At 52.8% G+C, this 21,680-nt stretch overlaps 1 protein-coding gene across 1 annotated transcript in view; it reads right to left on the bottom strand.

Annotated features, from left to right (window-relative positions):
- The window catches only part of NUCB2 (nucleobindin 2), a 35,344-nt gene extending 14,979 nt beyond the window's left edge, over positions 1 to 20,365 (bottom strand). Inside the window, exons 1-10 of the mRNA XM_075838224.1 lie at positions 20,259 to 20,365; positions 14,294 to 14,434; positions 13,045 to 13,152; positions 5,808 to 5,934; positions 5,459 to 5,562; positions 5,105 to 5,290; positions 4,797 to 4,887; positions 4,184 to 4,242; positions 3,560 to 3,652; positions 1,894 to 1,983 (exon numbers count right to left, since the gene is read on the bottom strand). Of these exons, the coding sequence (XP_075694339.1) occupies positions 1,894 to 1,983; positions 3,560 to 3,652; positions 4,184 to 4,242; positions 4,797 to 4,887; positions 5,105 to 5,290; positions 5,459 to 5,562; positions 5,808 to 5,934; positions 13,045 to 13,152; positions 14,294 to 14,434; positions 20,259 to 20,267 (1,008 nt within the window). The 5' untranslated portion in view covers positions 20,268 to 20,365. The remainder of the gene's footprint in view (positions 1 to 1,893; positions 1,984 to 3,559; positions 3,653 to 4,183; positions 4,243 to 4,796; positions 4,888 to 5,104; positions 5,291 to 5,458; positions 5,563 to 5,807; positions 5,935 to 13,044; positions 13,153 to 14,293; positions 14,435 to 20,258) is intronic.
- Positions 20,366 to 21,680: the final 1,315 nt, after the last annotated feature.

Here is a 21,680-nt window from a genome sequence, read left to right as displayed (position 1 = left end):
AAAGGGTATTGTTTATCTCATGACATGCAAATGTGGCCTACAATATGTGGGCAAGACCAAAAGGGAATTTAGGAGAAGGATACGGGACCACATTGGGGATGTTAGAAGGAAGGTTGACACCCCTGTATCAAGACATGTGTGGTCCTGCCATGACGGGGACGCTACGGCTCTTGTTTTCCAGGGTATAGAACACGTGAGACCCCTCCTTAGAGGTGGGGACCTGGATAAGAAAATACTCCAAAAAGAGGCAGAATGGATATTCAGATTGCAGACCATCAACCCGCATGGCAGAAATGAACAAATCTCGTATTCATGTTTCCTTTAACCGCACCACGTTACCTTATGGTTGTATTTGGCATCTATTTAGTTTACCTTATGCCCGTATTATTTCTCCACACCCATGCATGCCATTTCTCATCTGTTGACCTCTACCCTCATGCACACTATGCGTTTTTGATCGCGTTTTTTGGTGAGGTCTGTTGTTGGCCTTTCAGCACTTCTATTACCCCATAGTCCCATATATACGACACTGGCATCTCATGACAGACGTTACCAGATGATCGCTGTGGGACTAATTACCATGATTCGCGAGTATAGTCCTTGCGTGCCGCCCTCTATAGGATTATTGGCTACGGGTTGGCCGCTTTTTCTAGCCTACTCTACTTGCGACCCTATGGGACACTGTTTACCGGTGATCCCGGGCTGACTTAGGGGACAATAAGGACACCATTGGTGTCACGTCTGGGAAGGTAGTCTCGGAATGAGACGGTTCCCCTTAGATTTAGTTCCTCCCCCTGCATCCACACGTGCTTGTCTCTGTACAGGGCCGTGTGTTACTATTATACTAATACCATGTATTTTTGTCTACTGACAACTCAGGAGCCGCGTCTAGCATCCCCTGGTTACCATGGACGCTTTTGTCGTTCAGGAACTCCCACAGGTTGATAGGTCCCCGGGGCGCCGCCTCCGGCACGTCACTGGCTGCCGTGTACTATGCGGATTGGTGGGTCAGTCCGGGGACGACCTTTGGAGGGCGGGCTCTCAGCCTTTTAAGTCTCTCCGGCGCGTGTACGGCCAGTGCATCAGAGCCGTGGAGGCGAACAATCAGCACATGAACAGGGCTATCCAGGGCTATCCAGGGCTATCCAGGGCTATCCAGGGCTATCCAGGGCTATCCAGGGCTATCCAGGGCTATCCAGGGCTATCCAGGGCTATCCAGGGCTATCCAGGGCTATCCAGGGCTATCCAGGGCTATCCAGGGCTATCCAGGGCTATCCAGGGCTATCCAGGGCTATCCAGGGCTATCCAGGGCTATCCAGGGCTATCCAGTGCTATCCAGGGCTATCCAGGGCTATCCAGGGCTATCCAGTGCTATCCAGGGCTATCCAGGGCTATCCAGGGCTATCCAGGGCTATCCAGGGCTATCCAGGGCTATCCAGGGCTATCCAGGGCTATCCAGGGCTATAACATTGCAACCACTTTACCACTTTTGAATTTAACAATATTTGAAAGAAATGAAATAAATCCACTTCTACTAATCCCTGAGGAAGCGTCACTTTGTGTGTGATGATGAAACGCGTAGGATTTAGATAGTTACTAATGGCAAGGATACAGCGTTATTTCTACTACAAGCAGGGAAGTGGGGATTTGAGTGGAAAGGAGACATCATTCACTCTACACCACCTTTCTTGTCGCAAATCACTTGCCTATGCCTGGTCTGGTATCAATGGCTGGTAGAGCCACAATTTTATGAATACAACTAATAAACTAATTTTTAATCGTTCTTCCAGGCGGTGAATCATATCTAACAATATTGAACGACATTTACTACCAATTTTCAGTGAATCTACCATCACACAGGGACATTCATCCGTAGAGAGACCAGCGTGTTACCTCCCAGCCATCCGGCTCCAGGAACTCCCTCTTCTCCGTGGCCCGCAGGAACTCTTCTAGATTTATCAGTCGATCCTTATCCACATCCACCTGCAGGAACAAAAAACACGTCCAGTACAATCAGCAGAGAGAAGCGGCACAATCCGCCTCTCATCACACTGCTGTTAATGGCGCCGCCACGCTTCCTGGTACGTTGAAGTATTATTCTAGTCGGCAAGAACAACTGAATCCTCATCAAAGTCATCAGTATCTGTTCTAAGCAGAAGTCATGACACCAGTGTGAACAGAGCCGAAAACACAAAGCCTGAGAGGTGAAGAGAAAGGACAATAAAGGGGAAGACGAGAAACAGCAAACACAACCCAAGTTCCTCCCATCACCCCACCGCCGCCAGCCCACCACCGCCAGACCATGACCCCACCGCCGTCAGCCCACCGCCGTCAGACCACTGCCGCCAGACCGTCAGCCCACCGCCACCAGACCACCACCGCCAGACCATCAGCCCACCACCGCCAGTCAACCGCCGCCAGACCGTCAGCCCACCGCCACCAGACCACCACCGCCAGACCATGACCCCACCGCCGTCACCCCACCGCTGTCAGCCAACCGCCGTCAGACCACTGCCGCCAGACCGTCAGCCCACCGCCGCCAGACCACCACCGCCAGACCATCAGCCCACCACCGCCAGTCAACCGCCGCCAGACCGTCAGCCCACCGCCACCAGACCACCACCGCCAGACCATGACCCCACCGCCGTCAGACCATGACCCCACCGCCGTCAGCCCACCGCTGTCAGCCAACCGCCGTCAGACCACTGCCGCCAGACCGTCAGCCCACCGCCGCCAGCCCACCACCGCCAGACCATGACCCCACCGCCGTCAGCCCACCGCCGTCAGCCCACCGCCGCCAGCCCATGACCCCACCGCCGTCAGCCCACCGCCGTCAGCCCACCGCCGTCAGACCACCGCCGCCAGACCGTCAGCCCACCACCGCCAGACCGTCAGCCCACCACCGCCAGCCAACCGCCGCCAGACCGTCAGCCCACCGCCGCCAGAACGTCAGCCCACCGCCGCCAGAACGTCAGCCCACCGCCGCCAGAACGTCAGCCCACCGCCGCCAGACCACCACCGCCAGACCGTCAGCCCACCGCCGCCAGACCGTGAGCCCACCGCCATCAGCCCACTGCCGCCAGACCGTCAGCCCACCGCCACCAACCCACCACCGCCGCCAGACCGTCAGCCCACCGCCGCCTGACCGTCAGCCCACCGCCGCCAGCCCACCAGCATGGCAGCCCAGCGTCGCCAGACCGTCTCCCTATCAAACCCAGTGCGTCACCACCACCACCCACCCCCACCATTCTAGGGATTAGGTTGCTCCATAGACCTCAGGAATGAGGTGCTGTCCTCGGTCTGATCTTTGCTGCTGGCTCCTCATCCCGAGTCTTCATACGTGAGGCCCCGTGTTCCATGAGACGTCTCCCCAGTAAAGATTATATTTTCCACTGACACTTGGTGAGGGCGCAGACCAACCTGCCTTCCCTCCGTCAGACCCTGACCCCACACAGCTGTCCGTTAACAAGACGCCGCTGCAGGTGGAGTCCTGCCCGGAGATCTCTACCACACTGCCCCCTCCTCTGCTCTGTAACACTCTGCGGGTGGCTCTCCTCACCTCACTCATCACGTGCTCCCTCATGCGCAGTCGCTCTTCCTCCATCTCCACCATGTCGTCCTCCTCATTGTTGGGGTCATAAGCTTTCTCCAGCTACAACAAACCGGGGAGACGTCAGTGCAGTGTGAGTGGCGACGAGTCGTAGTGTCAGGGATCATTACTATGTATATTGTCTGAAAAATATTATCCTCACACATATGTATATACATTTCAGTTCTTTGTGTAATATACTGATATATATAACAAGTTCTTCGTTCATGTCGGACACACCTATGGAAGACACCGCCCCCTGGAATGCAAAGAGGAGTGTGCAGAAGAATGTATAGGAAAAGTTACAGCTGGGGAGCGAATAGAATTTAAGCAAGTCACACATCTATAGGGAGGGGCATGTGTCTTCTCTGTGTGTGTTTCTTTGTTCTGAATAAAGTTCAGTTCCTCCTGGCTGACATTGAAGCTGTACCTCAGACATTTGTGTGGTGTACTTCTTTCCAGGCATGCCTTCAGCTTTCAATTTACAGAGGTGGTTATTCGGTGTGAAATACGGACCTGACAGTAGGATGAGTAGAGGCGGTGCCCATCCCCCACAGGGACATCATCCCCATATACAGCGAGACGTCCCCTTACCTCCTTAGTAAAGAGCGCCTCCAGCTCCTGCTCATCGATGAAGCCGTCACTGTTGGTGTCTGTAAGAAGATACACGGCTGCAGTGACGGCACGCTACACACCGGGTTATGGATACAGCGATCATGTGATCAGATACACGGCTGCAGTGACGGCACGCTACACACCGGGTTATGGATACAGCGATCATGTGATCAGATACACGGATATCTTACGGGTCACACCCGGCACATTACAGGGGTCACCCGATTATATCAGAATCTGCAGCGTTCATGAAATGTACAGCCGTGGATGACGCCGTCATGTGACTGCCGGGCGCCTCGAATTATACAATCTCCAGCAGACGTGCGCACACCACTCACCACATTATCCTACCTTACTGGGAGATGCCGTGGCCTCCCGGCTGCCACCCTGTGCCCAGGCCTCCCGGCTGCCACCCTGTGCCCAGGCCTCCCGGCTGCCACCCTGTGCCCAGGCCTCCCGGCCGCCACCCTGTGCCCCGGCCTCCCGGCCGCCACCCTGTGCCCCGGCCGCCACCCTGTGCCCCGGCCGCCATCCTGTGCCCCCTGCTGGAGGGCTCCTCATAGTGCTGGGATAAGCGGCCCTCGTTACTTACCATGCAGCTTAAAGAAAGTCTTGGGGTCAAAATCGGAGGGATCCAAGCCGTCCGTCTCCTCCCAGACCTCCGTCAGCTGATCCTTGCTGCCCTGGGAAGGGGATTATTATTATTATCATCAGTGTCATTTCCACATCTGGGGGAGATTTGGGTCTTTCCATAGCAGACAGTGGGGTATTCCTTCTATAGGGTACACGTTACACGCCCTCCCTCCTGACCACAGGGAACATTTATAACAGAGGATCTGCTGGGGATTCACTTCTAATAAACCCTCCGGAGCCGCAATCCTAGAACGCAGAGCTACTCACAGGGTGGTTAATTTTGGGGTGCTCTTTGTGCCTCTTCTTCATCTCCTCGTATTTGGCCTCCTCCTGTTTCCGCGTTTCTTCATCCAGACTCCTCAGATATTCTCTTCTTTCATGTTCCTTCATCATTTCATAGCGTTTGAACTCGTCGTGATGTTCCTTGTCGTAATTCTCCAAGTCCTTAGTGGCCTAAACACAGCAAAGTGTAATGCGGCAAACCAGCCAGCAGAGGGCGCCCCCGTCCTCATTATCCATGGGCGATCGATTATTAGACAGATCTTATTCCCTCATGGATCGAGCCAGGATCGGCCGCGTGTTTACATGTCGCACATTACGAGTGACATCATCCACACTCACCGCTTTGATCAGCAGGTCCAGGTCTTGGGGTTCAAACGAGTCGGGGTTCATGTGATTCAGGTGATTAAACTGCTGGAGAAGTAAACGGCGATCGATGCCGGCACCTGTGGAATAGACACAAGTAACCGAATCACTGGGTGCCCAGACCAGCCCCCCACAATATACAGACCATACAGGGGATGTGGGGGTCACCCCCAGAGAGAGAAGATCTGCTGTGAAATAAAGGGGGGCAGTCAGCGAGACACCGAGCACCTCATCTATTGATTGGGTTATTCCTTCCTGGAAACGGCAAAACTCCTAATCAGAGAAAAGTGAGAGTCGTCCGGCACGTGGAGGAGAAGAGACTCACTCTCCGGGGCGCGGAGCTTCGCCTTAATCAGCATCCGCAGACGCGACACCTCCTGCCGCTTCAGCTCGTCCAGCCGGGTCCGAATGTGATGTCCAACCAGATCCAGCTCTTTACTGATCTTCCCGCTCTGCGGAGGAGAAGGATAAACAGCGGTGACCCCAAATATCAGAACAGAGGCGGTCCCACAGATTAGAAGGATATAGGGTCTCATACACACTATATATGACGTGTTCTGTGGAGTGACGCTTCTCTATGTGACGTGTTCTGTGGAGTGACGCTTCTCTATGTGACGTGTTCTGTGGAGTGACGCTTCTCTATGTGACGTGTTCTGTGGAGTGACGCTTCTCTATGTGACGTGTTCTGTGGAGTGACGCTTCTCTATGTGACGTGTTCTGTGGAGTGACGCTTCTCTATGTGACGTGTTCTGTGGAGTGACGCTTCTCTATGTGACGTGTTCTGTGGAGTGACGCTTCTCTATGTGACGTGTTCTGTGGAGTGACGCTTCTCTATGTGACGTGTTCTGTGGAGTGACGCTTCTCTATGTGACGTGTTCTGTGGAGTGACGCTTCTCTATGTGACGTGTTCTGTGGAGTGACGCTTCTCTATGTGACGTGTTCTGTGGAGTGACGCTTCTCTATGTGACGTGTTCTGTGGAGTGACGCTTCTCTATGTGACGTGTTCTGTGGAGTGACGCTTCTCTATGTGACGTGTTCTGTGGAGTGACGCTTCTCTATGTGACGTGTTCTGTGGAGTGACGCTTCTCTATGTGACGTGTTCTGTGGAGTGACGCTTCTCTATGTGACGTGTTCTGTGGAGTGACGCTTCTCTATGTGACGTGTTCTGTGGAGTGACGCTTCTCTATGTGACGTGTTCTGTGGAGTGACGCTTCTCTATGCGACGTGTTCTGTGGAGTGACGCTTCTCTATGCGACGTGTTCTGCGGAGTGACGCTTCTCTATGCGACGTGTTCTGCGGAGTGACGCTTCTCTATGTGACGTGTTCTGCGGAGTGACGCTTCTCTATGTGACGTGTTCTGCGGAGTGACGCTTCTCTATGTGACGTGTTCTGCGGAGTGACGCTTCTCTATGTGACGTGTTCTGCGGAGTGACGCTTCTCTATGTGACGTGTTCTGCGGAGTGACGCTTCTCTGTGACGTGTTCTGCGGAGTGACGCTTCTCTATGTGACGTGTCCTGTGGAGTGACGCTTCTCTATGTGACGTGTTCTGTGGAGTGACGCTTCTCTATGTGACGTGTTCTGCGGAGTGACGCTTCTCTATGTGACGTGTCCTGTGGAGTGACGCTTCTCTATGTGACGTGTTCTGTGGAGTGACGCTTCTCTGGGTGACGTGTTCTGTGGAGTGACTCTTCTCTATGTGACGTGTTCTGTGGAGTGACGCTTCTCTATGTGACGTGTTCTGTGGAGTGACGCTTCTCTATGTGACGTGTTCTGCGGAGTGACGCTTCTCTATGTGACGTGTTCTGCGGAGTGACGCTTCTCTATGTGACGTGTTCTGCGGAGTGACGCTTCTCTATGTGACGTGTTCTGCGGAGTGACGCTTCTCTATGTGACGTGTTCTGCGGAGTGACGCTTCTCTATGTGACGTGTTCTGCGGAGTGACGCTTCTCTATGTGACGTGTTCTGCGGAGTGACGCTTCTCTATGTGACGTGTTCTGCGGAGTGACGCTTCTCTATGTGACGTGTTCTGCGGAGTGACGCTTCTCTATGTGACGTGTTCTGCGGAGTGACGCTTCTCTATGTGACGTGTTCTGCGGAGTGACGCTTCTCTATGTGACGTGTTCTGCGGAGTGACGCTTCTCTATGTGACGTGTTCTGCGGAGTGACGCTTCTCTATGTGACGTGTTCTGCGGAGTGACGCTTCTCTATGTGACGTGTTCTGCGGAGTGACGCTTCTCTATGTGACGTGTTCTGCGGAGTGACGCTTCTCTATGTGACGTGTTCTGCGGAGTGACGCTTCTCTATGTGACGTGTTCTGCGGAGTGACGCTTCTCTATGTGACGTGTTCTGCGGAGTGACGCTTCTCTATGTGACGTGTTCTGCGGAGTGACGCTTCTCTATGTGACGTGTTCTGCGGAGTGACGCTTCTCTATGTGACGTGTTCTGCGGAGTGACGCTTCTCTATGTGACGTGTTCTGTGGAGTGACGCTTCTCTATGTGACGTGTTCTGTGGAGTGACGCTTCTCTATGTGACGTGTTCTGTGGAGTGACGCTTCTCTATGACGTGTTCTGTGGAGTGACGCTTCTCTATGACGTGTTCTGTGGAGTGACGCTTCTCTATGACGTGTTCTGTGGAGTGACGCTTTTCTATGTGACGTGTTCTGTGGAGTGACGCTTCTCTATATGATGTGTTCTGTGGAGTGACGCTTCTCTATGTGACGTGTTCTGTGGAGTGACGCTTCTCTATGTGACGTGTTCTGTGCAGTGACGCTTCTCTATGTGACGTGTCCTGTGGAGTGACGCTTCTCTATGTGACGTGTTCTGTGGAGTGACGCTTCTCTATGTGACGTGTTCTGTGCAGTGACGCTTCTCTATATGATGTGTTCTGTGGAGTGACGCTTCTCTATGTGACGTGTTCTGTGAAGTGACGCTTCTCTATGTGACGTGTTCTGTGGAGTGACGCTTCTCTATATGGCGTGTCCTGTGGAGTGACGCTTCTCTATGTGACGTGTTCTGTGGAGTGACGCTTCTCTATGTGACGTGTTCTGTGCAGTGACGCTTCTCTATGTGACGTGTTCTGTGGAGTGACGCTTCTCTATATGACGTGTTCTGTGGAGTGACGCTTCTCTATGTGGCGTGTTCTGTGGAGTGACGCTTCTCTATGTGACGTGTTCTGTGGAGTGACGCTTCTCTATATGACGTGTTCTGTGGAGTGACGCTTCTCTATGTGACGTGTTCTGTGGAGTGACGCTTCTCTATGTGACGTGTTCTGTGGAGTGACGCTTCTCTATGTGACGTGTTCTGTGGAGTGACGCTTCTCTGGGTGACGTGTTCTGTGGAGTGACTCTTCTCTATGTGACGTGTTCTGTGGAGTGACGCTTCTCTATGTGACTTGTTCTGATGAGTGACGCTTCTCTGTGTGGCGTGTTCTGTGGAGTGACGCTTCTCTATGTGACGTGTTCTGTGGAGTGACGCTTCTCTATATGACGTGTTCTGTGGGGTGACGCTTCTCTATGTGACGTGTTCTGTGGAGTGACGCTTCTCTATGTGACGTGTTCTGTGGAGTGACGCTTCTCTATGTGACGTGTTCTGTGGGGTGACGCTTCTCTATGTGACGTGTTCTGTGGAGTGACGCTTCTCTATGTGACGTGTTCTGTGGAGTGACGCTTCTCTATGTGACGTGTTCTGTGGAGTGACGCTTCTCTATGTGACGTCTTCTGTGGAGTGACGCTTCTCTATGTGACGTCTTCTGTGGAGTGACGCTTCTCTGTGACGTGTTCTGTGGAGTGACGCTTCTCTATGTGACGTGTTCTGCGGAGTGACGCTTCTCTATGTGACGTGTTCTGCGGAGTGACGCTTCTCTATGTGACGTGTTCTGCGGAGTGACGCTTCTCTATGTGACGTGTTCTGTGGAGTGACGCTTCTCTATGTGACGTGTTCTGTGGAGTGACGCTTCTCTATGTGACGTGTTCTGTGGAGTGACGCTTCTCTATGACGTGTTCTGTGGAGTGACGCTTCTCTATGACGTGTTCTGTGGAGTGACGCTTCTCTATGACGTGTTCTGTGGAGTGACGCTTCTCTATATGACGTGTTCTGTGGAGTGACGCTTCTCTATGACGTGTTCTGTGGAGTGACGCTTCTCTATGTGACGTGTTCTGTGGAGTGACGCTTCTCTATGTGACGTGTTCTGTGGAGTGACGCTTCTCTATGTGACGTGTTCTGTGGAGTGACGCTTCTCTATGTGACGTGTTCTGTGGAGTGACGCTTCTCTATGTGACGTGTTCTGTGGAGTGACGCTTCTCTATGTGACGTGTTCTGTGGAGTGACACTTCTCTATGTGACGTGTTCTGTGGAGTGACGCTTCTCTATGTGACGTGTTCTGTGTAGTGACGCTTCTCTATGTGACGTGTTCTGTGGAGTGACGCTTCTCTATATGACGTGTTCTGTGGAGTGACGCTTCTCTATGTGGCGTGTTCTGTGGAGTGACGCTTCTCTATGTGACGTGTTCTGTGGAGTGACGCTTCTCTATATGACGTGTTCTGTGGAGTGACGCTTCTCTATGTGACGTGTTCTGTGGAGTGACGCTTCTCTATGTGACGTGTCCTGTGGAGTGACGCTTCTCTATATGGCGTGTTCTGTGGAGTGACGCTTCTCTATGTGACGTGTTCTGTGGAGTGACGCTTCTCTATGTGACGTGTTCTGTGGAGTGACGCTTCTCTATGTGACGTGTTCTGTGGAGTGACGCTTCTCTATGTGACGTGTTCTGTGGAGTGACGCTTCTCTATGTGACGTGTTCTGTGGAGTGACGCTTCTCTATGTGGCGTGTTCTGTGGAGTGACGCTTCTCTATATGACGTGTTCTGTGGAGTGACGCTTCTCTATGTGACGTGTTCTGTGGAGTGACGCTTCTCTATGTGACGTGTTCTGTGGAGTGACGCTTCTCTATGTGACGTGTTCTGTGGAGTGACGCTTCTCTATGTGACGTGTTCTGTGGAGTGACGCTTCTCTATGTGACGTGTTCTGTGGAGTGACGCTTCTCTATGACGTGTTCTTAATCCCATAAAGACGGAGGTAATCCCAGATTATAATGCCAGCGTTAGGGCCCTTTACACGGATCGGGTGAATTCACATGAACACTAATCCTGATCGTCGCTCTGTGTAAACGATCGATCGTCGGCGGATCACGTCTTTGCGGCAGCCATTATATATTCGCGAGTCTGCCGGTCGTCTTCCTGCGCTGCCGTGAACGCACAATCTCAGTAACCGTCTCCGTACTAGAATGATCAGTGCTCCGTTTGAAGGGAGCAAACAAGCGGCGATCGATAGACTGTATAGTTGATCGGCGCTCGTTGAAGTGGTAAAGCACGGGCGGTGTCTGCCGGTATAAAACCGCCTCCAGGTGCCGGCGCACGCGGCAGGATTTGTTGCAGACTGAAAGCCAGAGACATTCATCTGAACGGAGTCCATTCTGCGGAAAGAGCAAAATCTGCAACAAAACCTTCTGCGTGCGCCGGGACCGGAGGATTCTCCTACAAACTCAGACATTGTGCCGGTAAATAATCCAACGAGCGCCGATTGAGGATAGGAAGTGATTGATCGTCGCTCGGGGCTCGTGTAGCTCCATTACATGTGATCATCAGCTGCGATTACTGCCTATGTGTACTCGGGGCAATGATCGAGGGATCAAAAAATCATCCTAATGGGACTGACACCATCATTGCTCCTTTATAATCTGTGGCATTACCCCTGTCGTCATAATCTATGGCATTACCCGTCGTCATAATCTATGGCATTACCCCTGTCGTCATAATCTATGGCATTACCCGTCGTCATAATCTATGGCATTACCCCTGTCGTCATAATCTATGGCATTACCCGTCATTATAATCTATGGCATTACCCTGGGCATTATAATCTATGGCATTACCCCTGTCGTCATAATCTATGGCATTACCCCTGTCATTATAATCTATGGCATTACCCTGGGCATTATAATCTATGGGATTACCCCTGTCGTCATAATCTATGGCATTACCCCGGGCATTATAATCTATGGCATTACCCCTGTCATTATAATCTATGGCATTACCCCGGGCATTATAATCTATGGCATTACCCCTGTCGTCATAATCTATGCCATTACCCCGGGCATTATAATCTATGGCATTACCCTGGGCATTATAATCTATGGCATTACCCCTGTCGTCATAATCTATGCCATTACCCCGGGCATTATAATCTATGGCATTACCCCGGGCATTATAATCTATGGCATTACCCCTGTCATTATAATCTATGGCATTACCCCGGGCATTATAATCTATGGCATTACCCTGGGCATTATAATCTATGGCATTACCCCTGTCGTCATAATCTATGCCATTACCCCGGGCATTATAATCTATGGCATTACCCTGGGCATTATAATCTATGGCATTACCCCTGTCATTATAATCTATGCCATTACCCCGGGCATTATAATCTATGGCATTACCCCGGGCATTATAATCTATGGCATTACCCCGGGCATTATAATCTATGCCATTACCCCTGGCATTATAATCTATGGCATTACCCCGGGCATTATAATCTATGCCATTACCCCGGGCATTATAATCTATGGCATTACCCCGGGCATTATAATCTATGGCATTACCCCGGGCATTATAATCTATGGCATTACCCCGGGCATTATAATCTATGGCATTACCCTGGGCATTATAATCTATGGCATTACCCCTGTCGTCATAATCTATGCCATTACCCCGGGCATTATAATCTATGGCATTACCCTGGGCATTATAATCTATGCCATTACCCCGGGCATTATAATCTATGGCATTACCCCGGGCATTATAATCTATGGCATTACCCCGGGCATTATAATCTATGGCATTACCCCGGGCATTATAATCTATGCCATTACCCCTGGCATTATAATCTATGGCATTACCCCGGGCATTATAATCTATGCCATTACCCCGGGCATTATAATCTATGGCATTACCCCGGGCATTATAATCTATGGCATTACCCCTGTCATTATAATCTATGGCATTACCCCGGGCATTATAATCTATGGCATTACCCCTGTCGTCATAATCTATGCCATTACCCCGGGCATTATAATCTATGGCATTACCCTGGGCATTATAATCTATGGCATTACCCCGGGCATTATAATCTATGCCATTACCCTGGGCATTATAATCTATGGCATTACCCCTGTCGTCATAATCTATGGGATTACCCCTGACAGTATAATCTATAGGATTTGAGGCCCTGCCTGACTGCATTGTGCCAACTGTAAGCTTTGTCGTGTAGGATGATCGTTGGCTCGTGGTATTGGGGTGAGGGGCTGTGTTTTGGTTACTCAGGCTGGGCCGCGGCCTCTTCCCAGTCCCACCGCTCCCCTAGTGACGGCCTCTGGTGTTGGAGGGTGCGCACAGGCGTTACCATGCGTCTCCCCGGCAGCGGTTGTGTCCTGCTGTTAAGTATGTGACCCCCTTTGTATTTCTCTCATTCCGATCATTTAGATTATTAGGGATCAGCGTCCCTCTCACCTTAATGTCCTCAATATCAGCAGACTGGATCTTCTCTCGGAAATGTGGGTCTGTTTCCAGGACTTCCACCACCTCCCGGAGATACCGGTCATAGTAGAGTCCTGTGTCCTGTCACGAGAAACATGTCACCCCGCGTCCGCCCCTCACCTGCCCAAACCTTCAGCCCCAGGAGGATCCTCTCATTCCAGTGTCCTCTACAGTGCCCCCGCCACCACAAACACAGCAGACAGCCCGAGAGACGCGCGCACACCCCGCCACCACAAACACAGCAGACAGCCCGAGACGCGCGCACACCCCGCCTCCACAAACACAGCAGACAGCCCGAGAGACGCGCGCACACCCCGCCTCCACAAACACAGCAGACAGCCCGAGAGACGCGCGCACACCCCACCTCCACAAACACAGCAGACAGCCCGAGAGACGCGCGCACACCCCGCCACCACAAACACAGCAGACAGCCCGAGAGACGCGCGCACACCCCGCCACCACAAACACAGCAGACAGCCCGAGAGACGCGCGCGCACACCCCGCAACCACAAACACAGCACGAGACACACAGACACACACCCCGCCACCACGAACACAGCAGATAGCCCGAGAGACGCGCGCACACCCCACCACCACAAACACAGCAGACAGCCCGAGAGACGCGCGCACACCCCGCCTCCACAAACACAGCAGACAGCCCGAGAGACACACGCACACCCCGCCACCACAAACACAGCAGACAGCCCGAGAGACGCGCGCACACCCCGCCTCCACAAACACAGCAGACAGCCCGAGAGACGCGCGCACACCCCACCTCCACAAACACAGCAGACAGCCCGAGAGACGCGCGCACACCCCGCCACCACAAACACAGCAGACAGCCCGAGAGACGCGCGCACACCCCGCCACCACAAACACAGCAGACAGCCCGAGAGACGCGCGCGCACACCCCGCAACCACAAACACAGCACGAGACACACAGACACACACCCCGCCACCACGAACACAGCAGATAGCCCGAGAGACGCGCGCACACCAGACAGCCCGAGAGACAGACACACACCCCGCCACCAGAAACACCAGACAGCCCGAGACAACCCGCCGCACGCACACACGCCACACCAGACAGCCACAGACACACACTGTCACACACACCAGGCAGCCTGAGAGACACACACACACACACGCCACCCACCAGACACCCCGCCACGCACCTACCGTACAAAGGGAATGACACAGCTCCACACAACGTAATACTCACAGAGGACTGAGACTTCTGCCCTTCATCTGTGGCCTCCGCATTCACCTTAGTTTTATCGGTGTCGATGGGCACGGCGCCTGCTGTTACCAGGATGCAGATCAGGAGGCTGGCATGACAGATCCATGTGCTCCACCACTGTATCTGCAGAGATCAATATACAAAAGCCGGGCGCATCACGTGTCAGGCAGAAGTTGTTGGGTCAGGTACAGCGGGTGCGGGGCCGGGGGCAGCGGGTGCGGGGCCGGGGGCAGCCTGTCCCCTGCTTGGAGAGCTGACACTTTAATCACACACAGTCATGAAGGGATTTCTGCAGGACCCCTCATCTACTCTTCCCTGGTAATCATTGGGGCCCCTACAAGGTAGAAGAGAAGAAGTAGAGCCGGTAAAGAGGTCACGTGTATCTATCACATCTGCGATAATCTGCATTGTGTCACCGCAGCACATTGCACCCGGATATCATCAGTTTATAATCCCCAGCCATAAAATAAAAGGGCCAGTCCCATGTAAATGAAGCTAAACCCTCGTATCATGAGAAGTTCTGCAGGTTTCATTCTCTCACCACTTTTAACATCTCTACTTGCTGTCAGTGACTGGGAATATTTTTGTTTACATCCCGGGGTGTACAACCTATAGAGAACTAATATTTCTCACAGCTGAGGGTTTGTTGCAATGTATTAGTTTACAAGCAGAAGACTTCAGCGGCACAAATCTCCCTCTGTCCTGCACTCCGGGCTGTAAGATCTTATCTACACAGACACGTTATAACTGCCCCTCAGCTGTGCGAGAAGGACTAGGTCAGGATGGGTTCCCAGTCAATTACAGGAAGCAGAGATCTTAAAAACGTTGAGGCATCGAAATATACAATTCATTAGAAAGTTGCAGAATGTTTCAAGATACAACAGTTCATCTTTATTTACATGGGACTGCAGCGGCCCTAGTGTCGGGTCATGTGAGGAGATCAACCACTTGATTACGCGGGGCGGCCCCTGAGGTTTATAAATCATACATAATCTGCAGCGCGAGGCCACCTAGAGGTATATAATGACACCCGGCATCTGTATACACCCCTGTAATGCAGTCATGTTATGAGGTGATACAATGTGTGATATGGGAAGATGAGTGACGTGTGACGTGTGACGTGTGACGTGCTGGATAATATACGTGACTCCACAGCGTGTCCTCCGTACACAGAATGCATATTAAAATGTGTAATGCAGTCACAAACTTGTAGAGCACACAAATACCCCCCCTTTCATTCCTGGCCCCCGGCACGGCTCCCCCCTCTCATTCCTGGCCCCCGGCACGGCTCCCCCCTCTCATTCCTGGCCCCCGGCACGGCTCCCCCCTCTCATTCCTGGCCCCCGGCACGGCTCCCCCCTCTCATTCCTGGCCCCCGGCACGGCTCCCCCCTCTCATTCCTGGCCCCCGGCACGGCTCCCCCCTCTCATTCCTGGCCCCCGGCACGGCTCCCCCCTCTCATTCCTGGCCCCCGGCACGGCTCCCCCCTCTCATTCCTGGCCCCCGGCACGGCTCCCCACTCTCATTCCTGGCCCCCGGCACGGCTCCCCACTCTCATTCCTGGCCCCCGGCACGGCTCCCCACTCTCATTCCTGGCCCCCGGCACGGCTCCCCACTCTCATTCCTGGCCCCCGGCACGGCTCCCCACTCTCATTCCTGGCCCCCGGCACGGCTCCCCACTCTCATTCCTGGCCCCCGGCACGGCTCCCCACTCTCATTCCTGGCCCCCGGCACGGCTCCCCACTCTCATTCCTGGCCCCCGGCACGGCTCCCCACTCTCATTCCTGGCCCCCGGCACGGCTCCCCACTCTCATTCCTGGCCCCCGGCACGGCTCCCCACTCTCATTCCTGGCCCCCGGCACGGCTCCCCACTCTCATTCCTGGCCCCCGGCACGGCTCCCCACTCTCATTCCTGGCCCCCGGCACGGCTCCCCACTCTCATTCCTGGCCCCCGGCACGGCTCCCCCCTCTCATTCCTAGTCCCCGGCACGGCTCCCCCCTCTCATTCCTAGTCCCCGGCACGGCTCCCCCCTCTCATTCCTAGTCCCCGGCACGGCTCCCCCCTCTCATTCCTAGTCCCCGGCACGGCTCCCCCCTCTCATTCCTAGTCCCCGGCACGGCTCCCCCCTCTCATTCCTAGTCCCCGGCACGGCTCCCCCCTCTCATTCCTAGTCCCCGGCACGGCTCCCCCCTCTCATTCCTAGTTCTCGGCACGGCTCCCCCCTCTCATTCCTAGTCCCCGGCACGGCTCCCCCCTCTCATTCCTAGTCCCCGGCACGGCTCCCCCCTCTCATTCCTAGTCCCCGGCACGGCTCCCCCCTCTCATTCCTAGTTCCCGGCACGGCTCCCCCCTCTCATTCCTAGTCCCCGGCACGGCTCCCCCCTCTCATTCCTAGTCCCCGGCACGGCTCCCCCCTCTCATTCCTAGTCCCCGGCACGGCTCCCCCCTCTCATTCCTAGCCCCCGGCACGGCTCCCCCCTCTCATTCCTAGTCCCCGGCACGGCTCCCCCCTCTCATTCCTAGCCCCCGGCACGGCTCCCCCCTCTCATCCATTGCTCCTGGAGGTGCAGTTTTGGGGGTCTCCGGGCAGTTGTCCAGTTCAGCACCCCGGGAGCCGTCTCTACTCGTACATGTGGATAGAGGGGGGGGGGGGGGGTCACCTGCAGTCATTATCTCATGTGGCTTCATATAAATCATGTGGCGAATAAATGTTTATCCACAAAGTGGTAAAACCGGTTCCATCAACCGGCGCGGGAACCGATCCAAAAACGAGGAAGACGCCAAGAACAGGATGATGACTCAACATCAACAAATCCCTGACAGAGGGACCCGGAGGACACATGACGGCCAGAAACCACAGCCCACACAAATCAGTGATTAAGTGGAGATGCAGTGTAAAGCATGGAGGAGGGAAAAAGAAGTGGTAATGTGCAGTGTCTACACATACAACACGTCTACACACAGCAGACGCAACACGTCTACACACAGCAGACACACAACACATCTACACACAGCAGACACATACACAACACGTCTACATACAGCAGACGCATACACAACACATCTACACACAGCAGACACATACACAACACATCTACACACAGCAGACACATACACAACACGTCTACACACAGCAGACACATACACAACACGTCTACACACAGCAGACGCAACACGTCTACACACAGCAGACACACACAACACATCTACACACAGCAGACACATACACAACACGTCTACATAGAGCAGACACATACACAACACGTCTACATAGAGCAGACACATACACAACACATCTACACACAGCAGACGCATACACAACACGTCTACACACAGCAGACGCATACACAACACATCTACACACAGCAGACACATACACAACACGTCTACACACAGCAGACGCATACACAACACATCTACACACAGCAGACGGATACACAACACGTCTACATACAGCAGACACATATACAACACATCTACACACAGCAGACGCATACACAACACATCTACATACAGCAGACACATACACAACACGTCTACATAGAGCAGACACATACACAACACATCTACACACAGCAGACGCATACACATACAGCAGACACATACACAACACATCTACACACAGCAGACACATACACAACACGTCTACACACAGCAGACGCATACACAACACATCTACACACAGCAGACACATACACAACACGTCTACATACAGCAGACGCATACACAACACGTCTACACACAGCAGACGCATACACAACACATCTACACACAGCAGACACATACACAACACATCTACACACAGCAGACACATACACAACACATCTACACACAGCAGACACATACGCAACACATCTACACACAGCAGACACATACACAACACGTCTACATAGAGCAGACACATACACAACACGTCTACACACAGCAGACGCATACACAACACGTCTACATACAGCATACACAACACATCTACACAACACATCTACACACAGCAGACACAACACAGCACGTCTACACACAGCAGACACATACACAACACATCTACATACAGCAGACACATACACAACACATCTACATACAGCAGACACATACACAACACATCTACACACAGCAGACACATACACAACACGTCTACATAGAGCAGACACATACACAACACATCTACACACAGCAGACACATACACAACACATCTACACACAGCAGACACATACACATCTACACACATCTACACACAGCAGACACATACACAACACATCTACACACAGCAGACACATACACATCTACACACATTTACACACAGCAGACACATACACAACACGTCTACATACAGCAAACACAACACATCTACACAACGCATACAACATATCTACACAACACATACACACAGCAGACACATACACAGCTACATACAGCAGACACATACACAACACGTCTACACACAGCAGACACATACACAACACATCTACACACAGCAGACACATACACAACACATCTACATACAGCAGACACATACACAACACATCTACACACAGCAGACACATACACAACACATCTACACACAGCAGACACATACACAACACGTCTACACACAGCAGACACATACACAACACGTCTACACACAGCAGACACATACACAACACGTCTACACACAGCAGACAACACATCTACACACAGCAGACACATACACAACACATCTACACACAGCAGACACATACACAACACATCTACACACAGCAGACACATACACAACACATCTACATACAGCAGACACATACACAACACATCTACACACAGCAGACACATACACAACACATCTACACACAGCAGACACATACACAACACATCTACACACAGCAGACACATACACAACACATCTACACACAGCAGACACATACACAACACGTCTACATAGAGCAGACACATACACAACACGTCTACACACAGCAGACACATACACAACACATCTACACACAGCACACATCTATATACAGCAGACACACACAACACATACATATAGCAGACACAACACGTCTACACACAGCCTACACAACACGTCTACACAAAGCCTACACAACACATCTACACACAGCAGACACATACACATCTACACACAGCAGACACATACACAACACATCTACACACAGCAGACACATACACAACACATCTACACACAGCAGACACACACATCTACACACATTTACACACAGACACATACACAACACGTCTACATACAGCAAACACAACACATCTACACAACGCATACAACACATCTACACAACACATATACACACAGCAGACACATACACAGCTACATACAGCAGACACAACACATCTACACAACGCATACAACATATCTACACAACACATACACACAGCAGACACATACACAACACATCTACACACAGCAGACACATACACAACACATCTACACACAGCAGACACACACATCTACACACATTTACACACAGACACATACACAACACGTCTACATACAGCAAACACAACACATCTACACAACGCATACAACACATCTACACAACGCATACAACACATCTACACAACACATATACATACAGCAGACACATACACAGCTACATACAGCAAACACAACACATCTACACAACGCATACAACATATCTACACAACACATACACACAGCAGACACATACACAGCTACATACAGCAGACACATACACAACACGTCTACACACAGCAGACACATACACAACACGTCTACATAGAGCAGACACATACACAACACATCTACACACATTTACACACAGCAGACACATACACAACACGTCTACATACAGCAGAGCAGACGCAGTATGTCGGCTCCGCACACTGTAAATCCAGCGCTATCATCATATGAGTAGAAGGAGAACATTATAGACGGACAAACTCCCCAGCTCACCCTCCGCACACACCGCCTGCTCGGCCCTCACCTCATCCATCCTCCCGGTCTCCGCCGAGCTTCTACACACCGGGTCAACTAACAGCCTCCGCCCACATCTCGGTCCAGACACGCCCTCTTACGTGACCATGCATGTGTTACCGTAGAAACAAGCTCCGCCAGCAGCCTCCTGATTGGTACTTACTGCAAAACACATTTGGGTCGCGGTGAAATGTGATTGGCTGAAGCCTGTAGACCGCGCCAAGCTTGTGTGAGAGTTCGCATAACGTGGCGCTGTGATTCCGGAATACTGCCGTTACCTAGCAACCAGCAGCCTTCTCCACCCTGTTACCTGGCAACAGCCTGACCACACCTTCTACCCCCATCCTCCTCACTACCCCGGTGTATACCCCCATCCTCCACACTACCCCGGTGTATACCCCCATCCTCCACACTACCCCGGTGTATACCCCTATCCTCCACACTACCCCCGGTGTATACCCCCATCCTCCACACTACCCCCGGTGTATACCCCCATCCTCCACACTACCCCGGTGTATACCCCCATCCTCCACACTACCCCCGATGTATACCCCCATCCTCCACACTACCCCGGTGTATACCCCCATCCTCCACACTACCCCGGTGTATACCCCCATCCTCCACACTAACCCGGTGTATACCCCCATCCTCCACACTACCCCGGTGTATACCCCCATCCTCCACACTACCCCGGTGTATACCTCCATCCTCCACACTACCCCGGTGTATACCCCCATCCTCCTCACTACCCCGGTGTATACCCCCATCCTCCACACTACCCCGGTGTATACCCCCATCCTCCACACTACCCCCGGTGTATACCCCCATCCTCCACACTACCCCGGTGTATACCCCCATCCTCCACACTACCCCCGGTGTATACCCCCATCCCCCACACTACCCCGGTGTATACCCCCATCCCCCACACTACCCCCGGTGTATACCCCCATCCTCCACACTACCCCCGGTGTATACCCCCATCCTCCACACTACACCTGGTGTAATACCCCCATCCTCCCCACTACCCCGGTGTATACCCCCATCCTCCACACTACCCCCGGTGTATACCCCCATCCTCCACACTACCCCCGGTGTATACCACCATCCTCCACACTACCCCCGGTGTATACCCCCATCCTCCACACTAACCCCGGTGTATACCCCCATCCTCCACACTACCCCGGTGTATACCCCTATCCTCCACACTAACCCCGGTGTATACCCCCATCCTCCACACTACCCCGGTGTATACCCCCATCCTCCACACTAACCCCGGTGTATACCCCCATCCTCCACACTACCCCGGTGTATACCCCTATCCTCCACACTACCCCCGGTGTATACCCCCATCCTCCACACTACCCCGGTGTATACCCCCATCCTCCACACTACCCCCGGTGTATACCCCCATCCTCCACACTACCCCGGTGTA

Source organism: Rhinoderma darwinii, chromosome 9 (genome assembly GCF_050947455.1).
Source record: "Rhinoderma darwinii isolate aRhiDar2 chromosome 9, aRhiDar2.hap1, whole genome shotgun sequence".
In the NCBI taxonomy this organism is placed as follows: Eukaryota; Metazoa; Chordata; class Amphibia; order Anura; family Rhinodermatidae; genus Rhinoderma; species Rhinoderma darwinii.
Note: the sequence above shows the minus strand (reverse complement) of the source record. Positions and strands in the feature narration are given on the sequence as shown.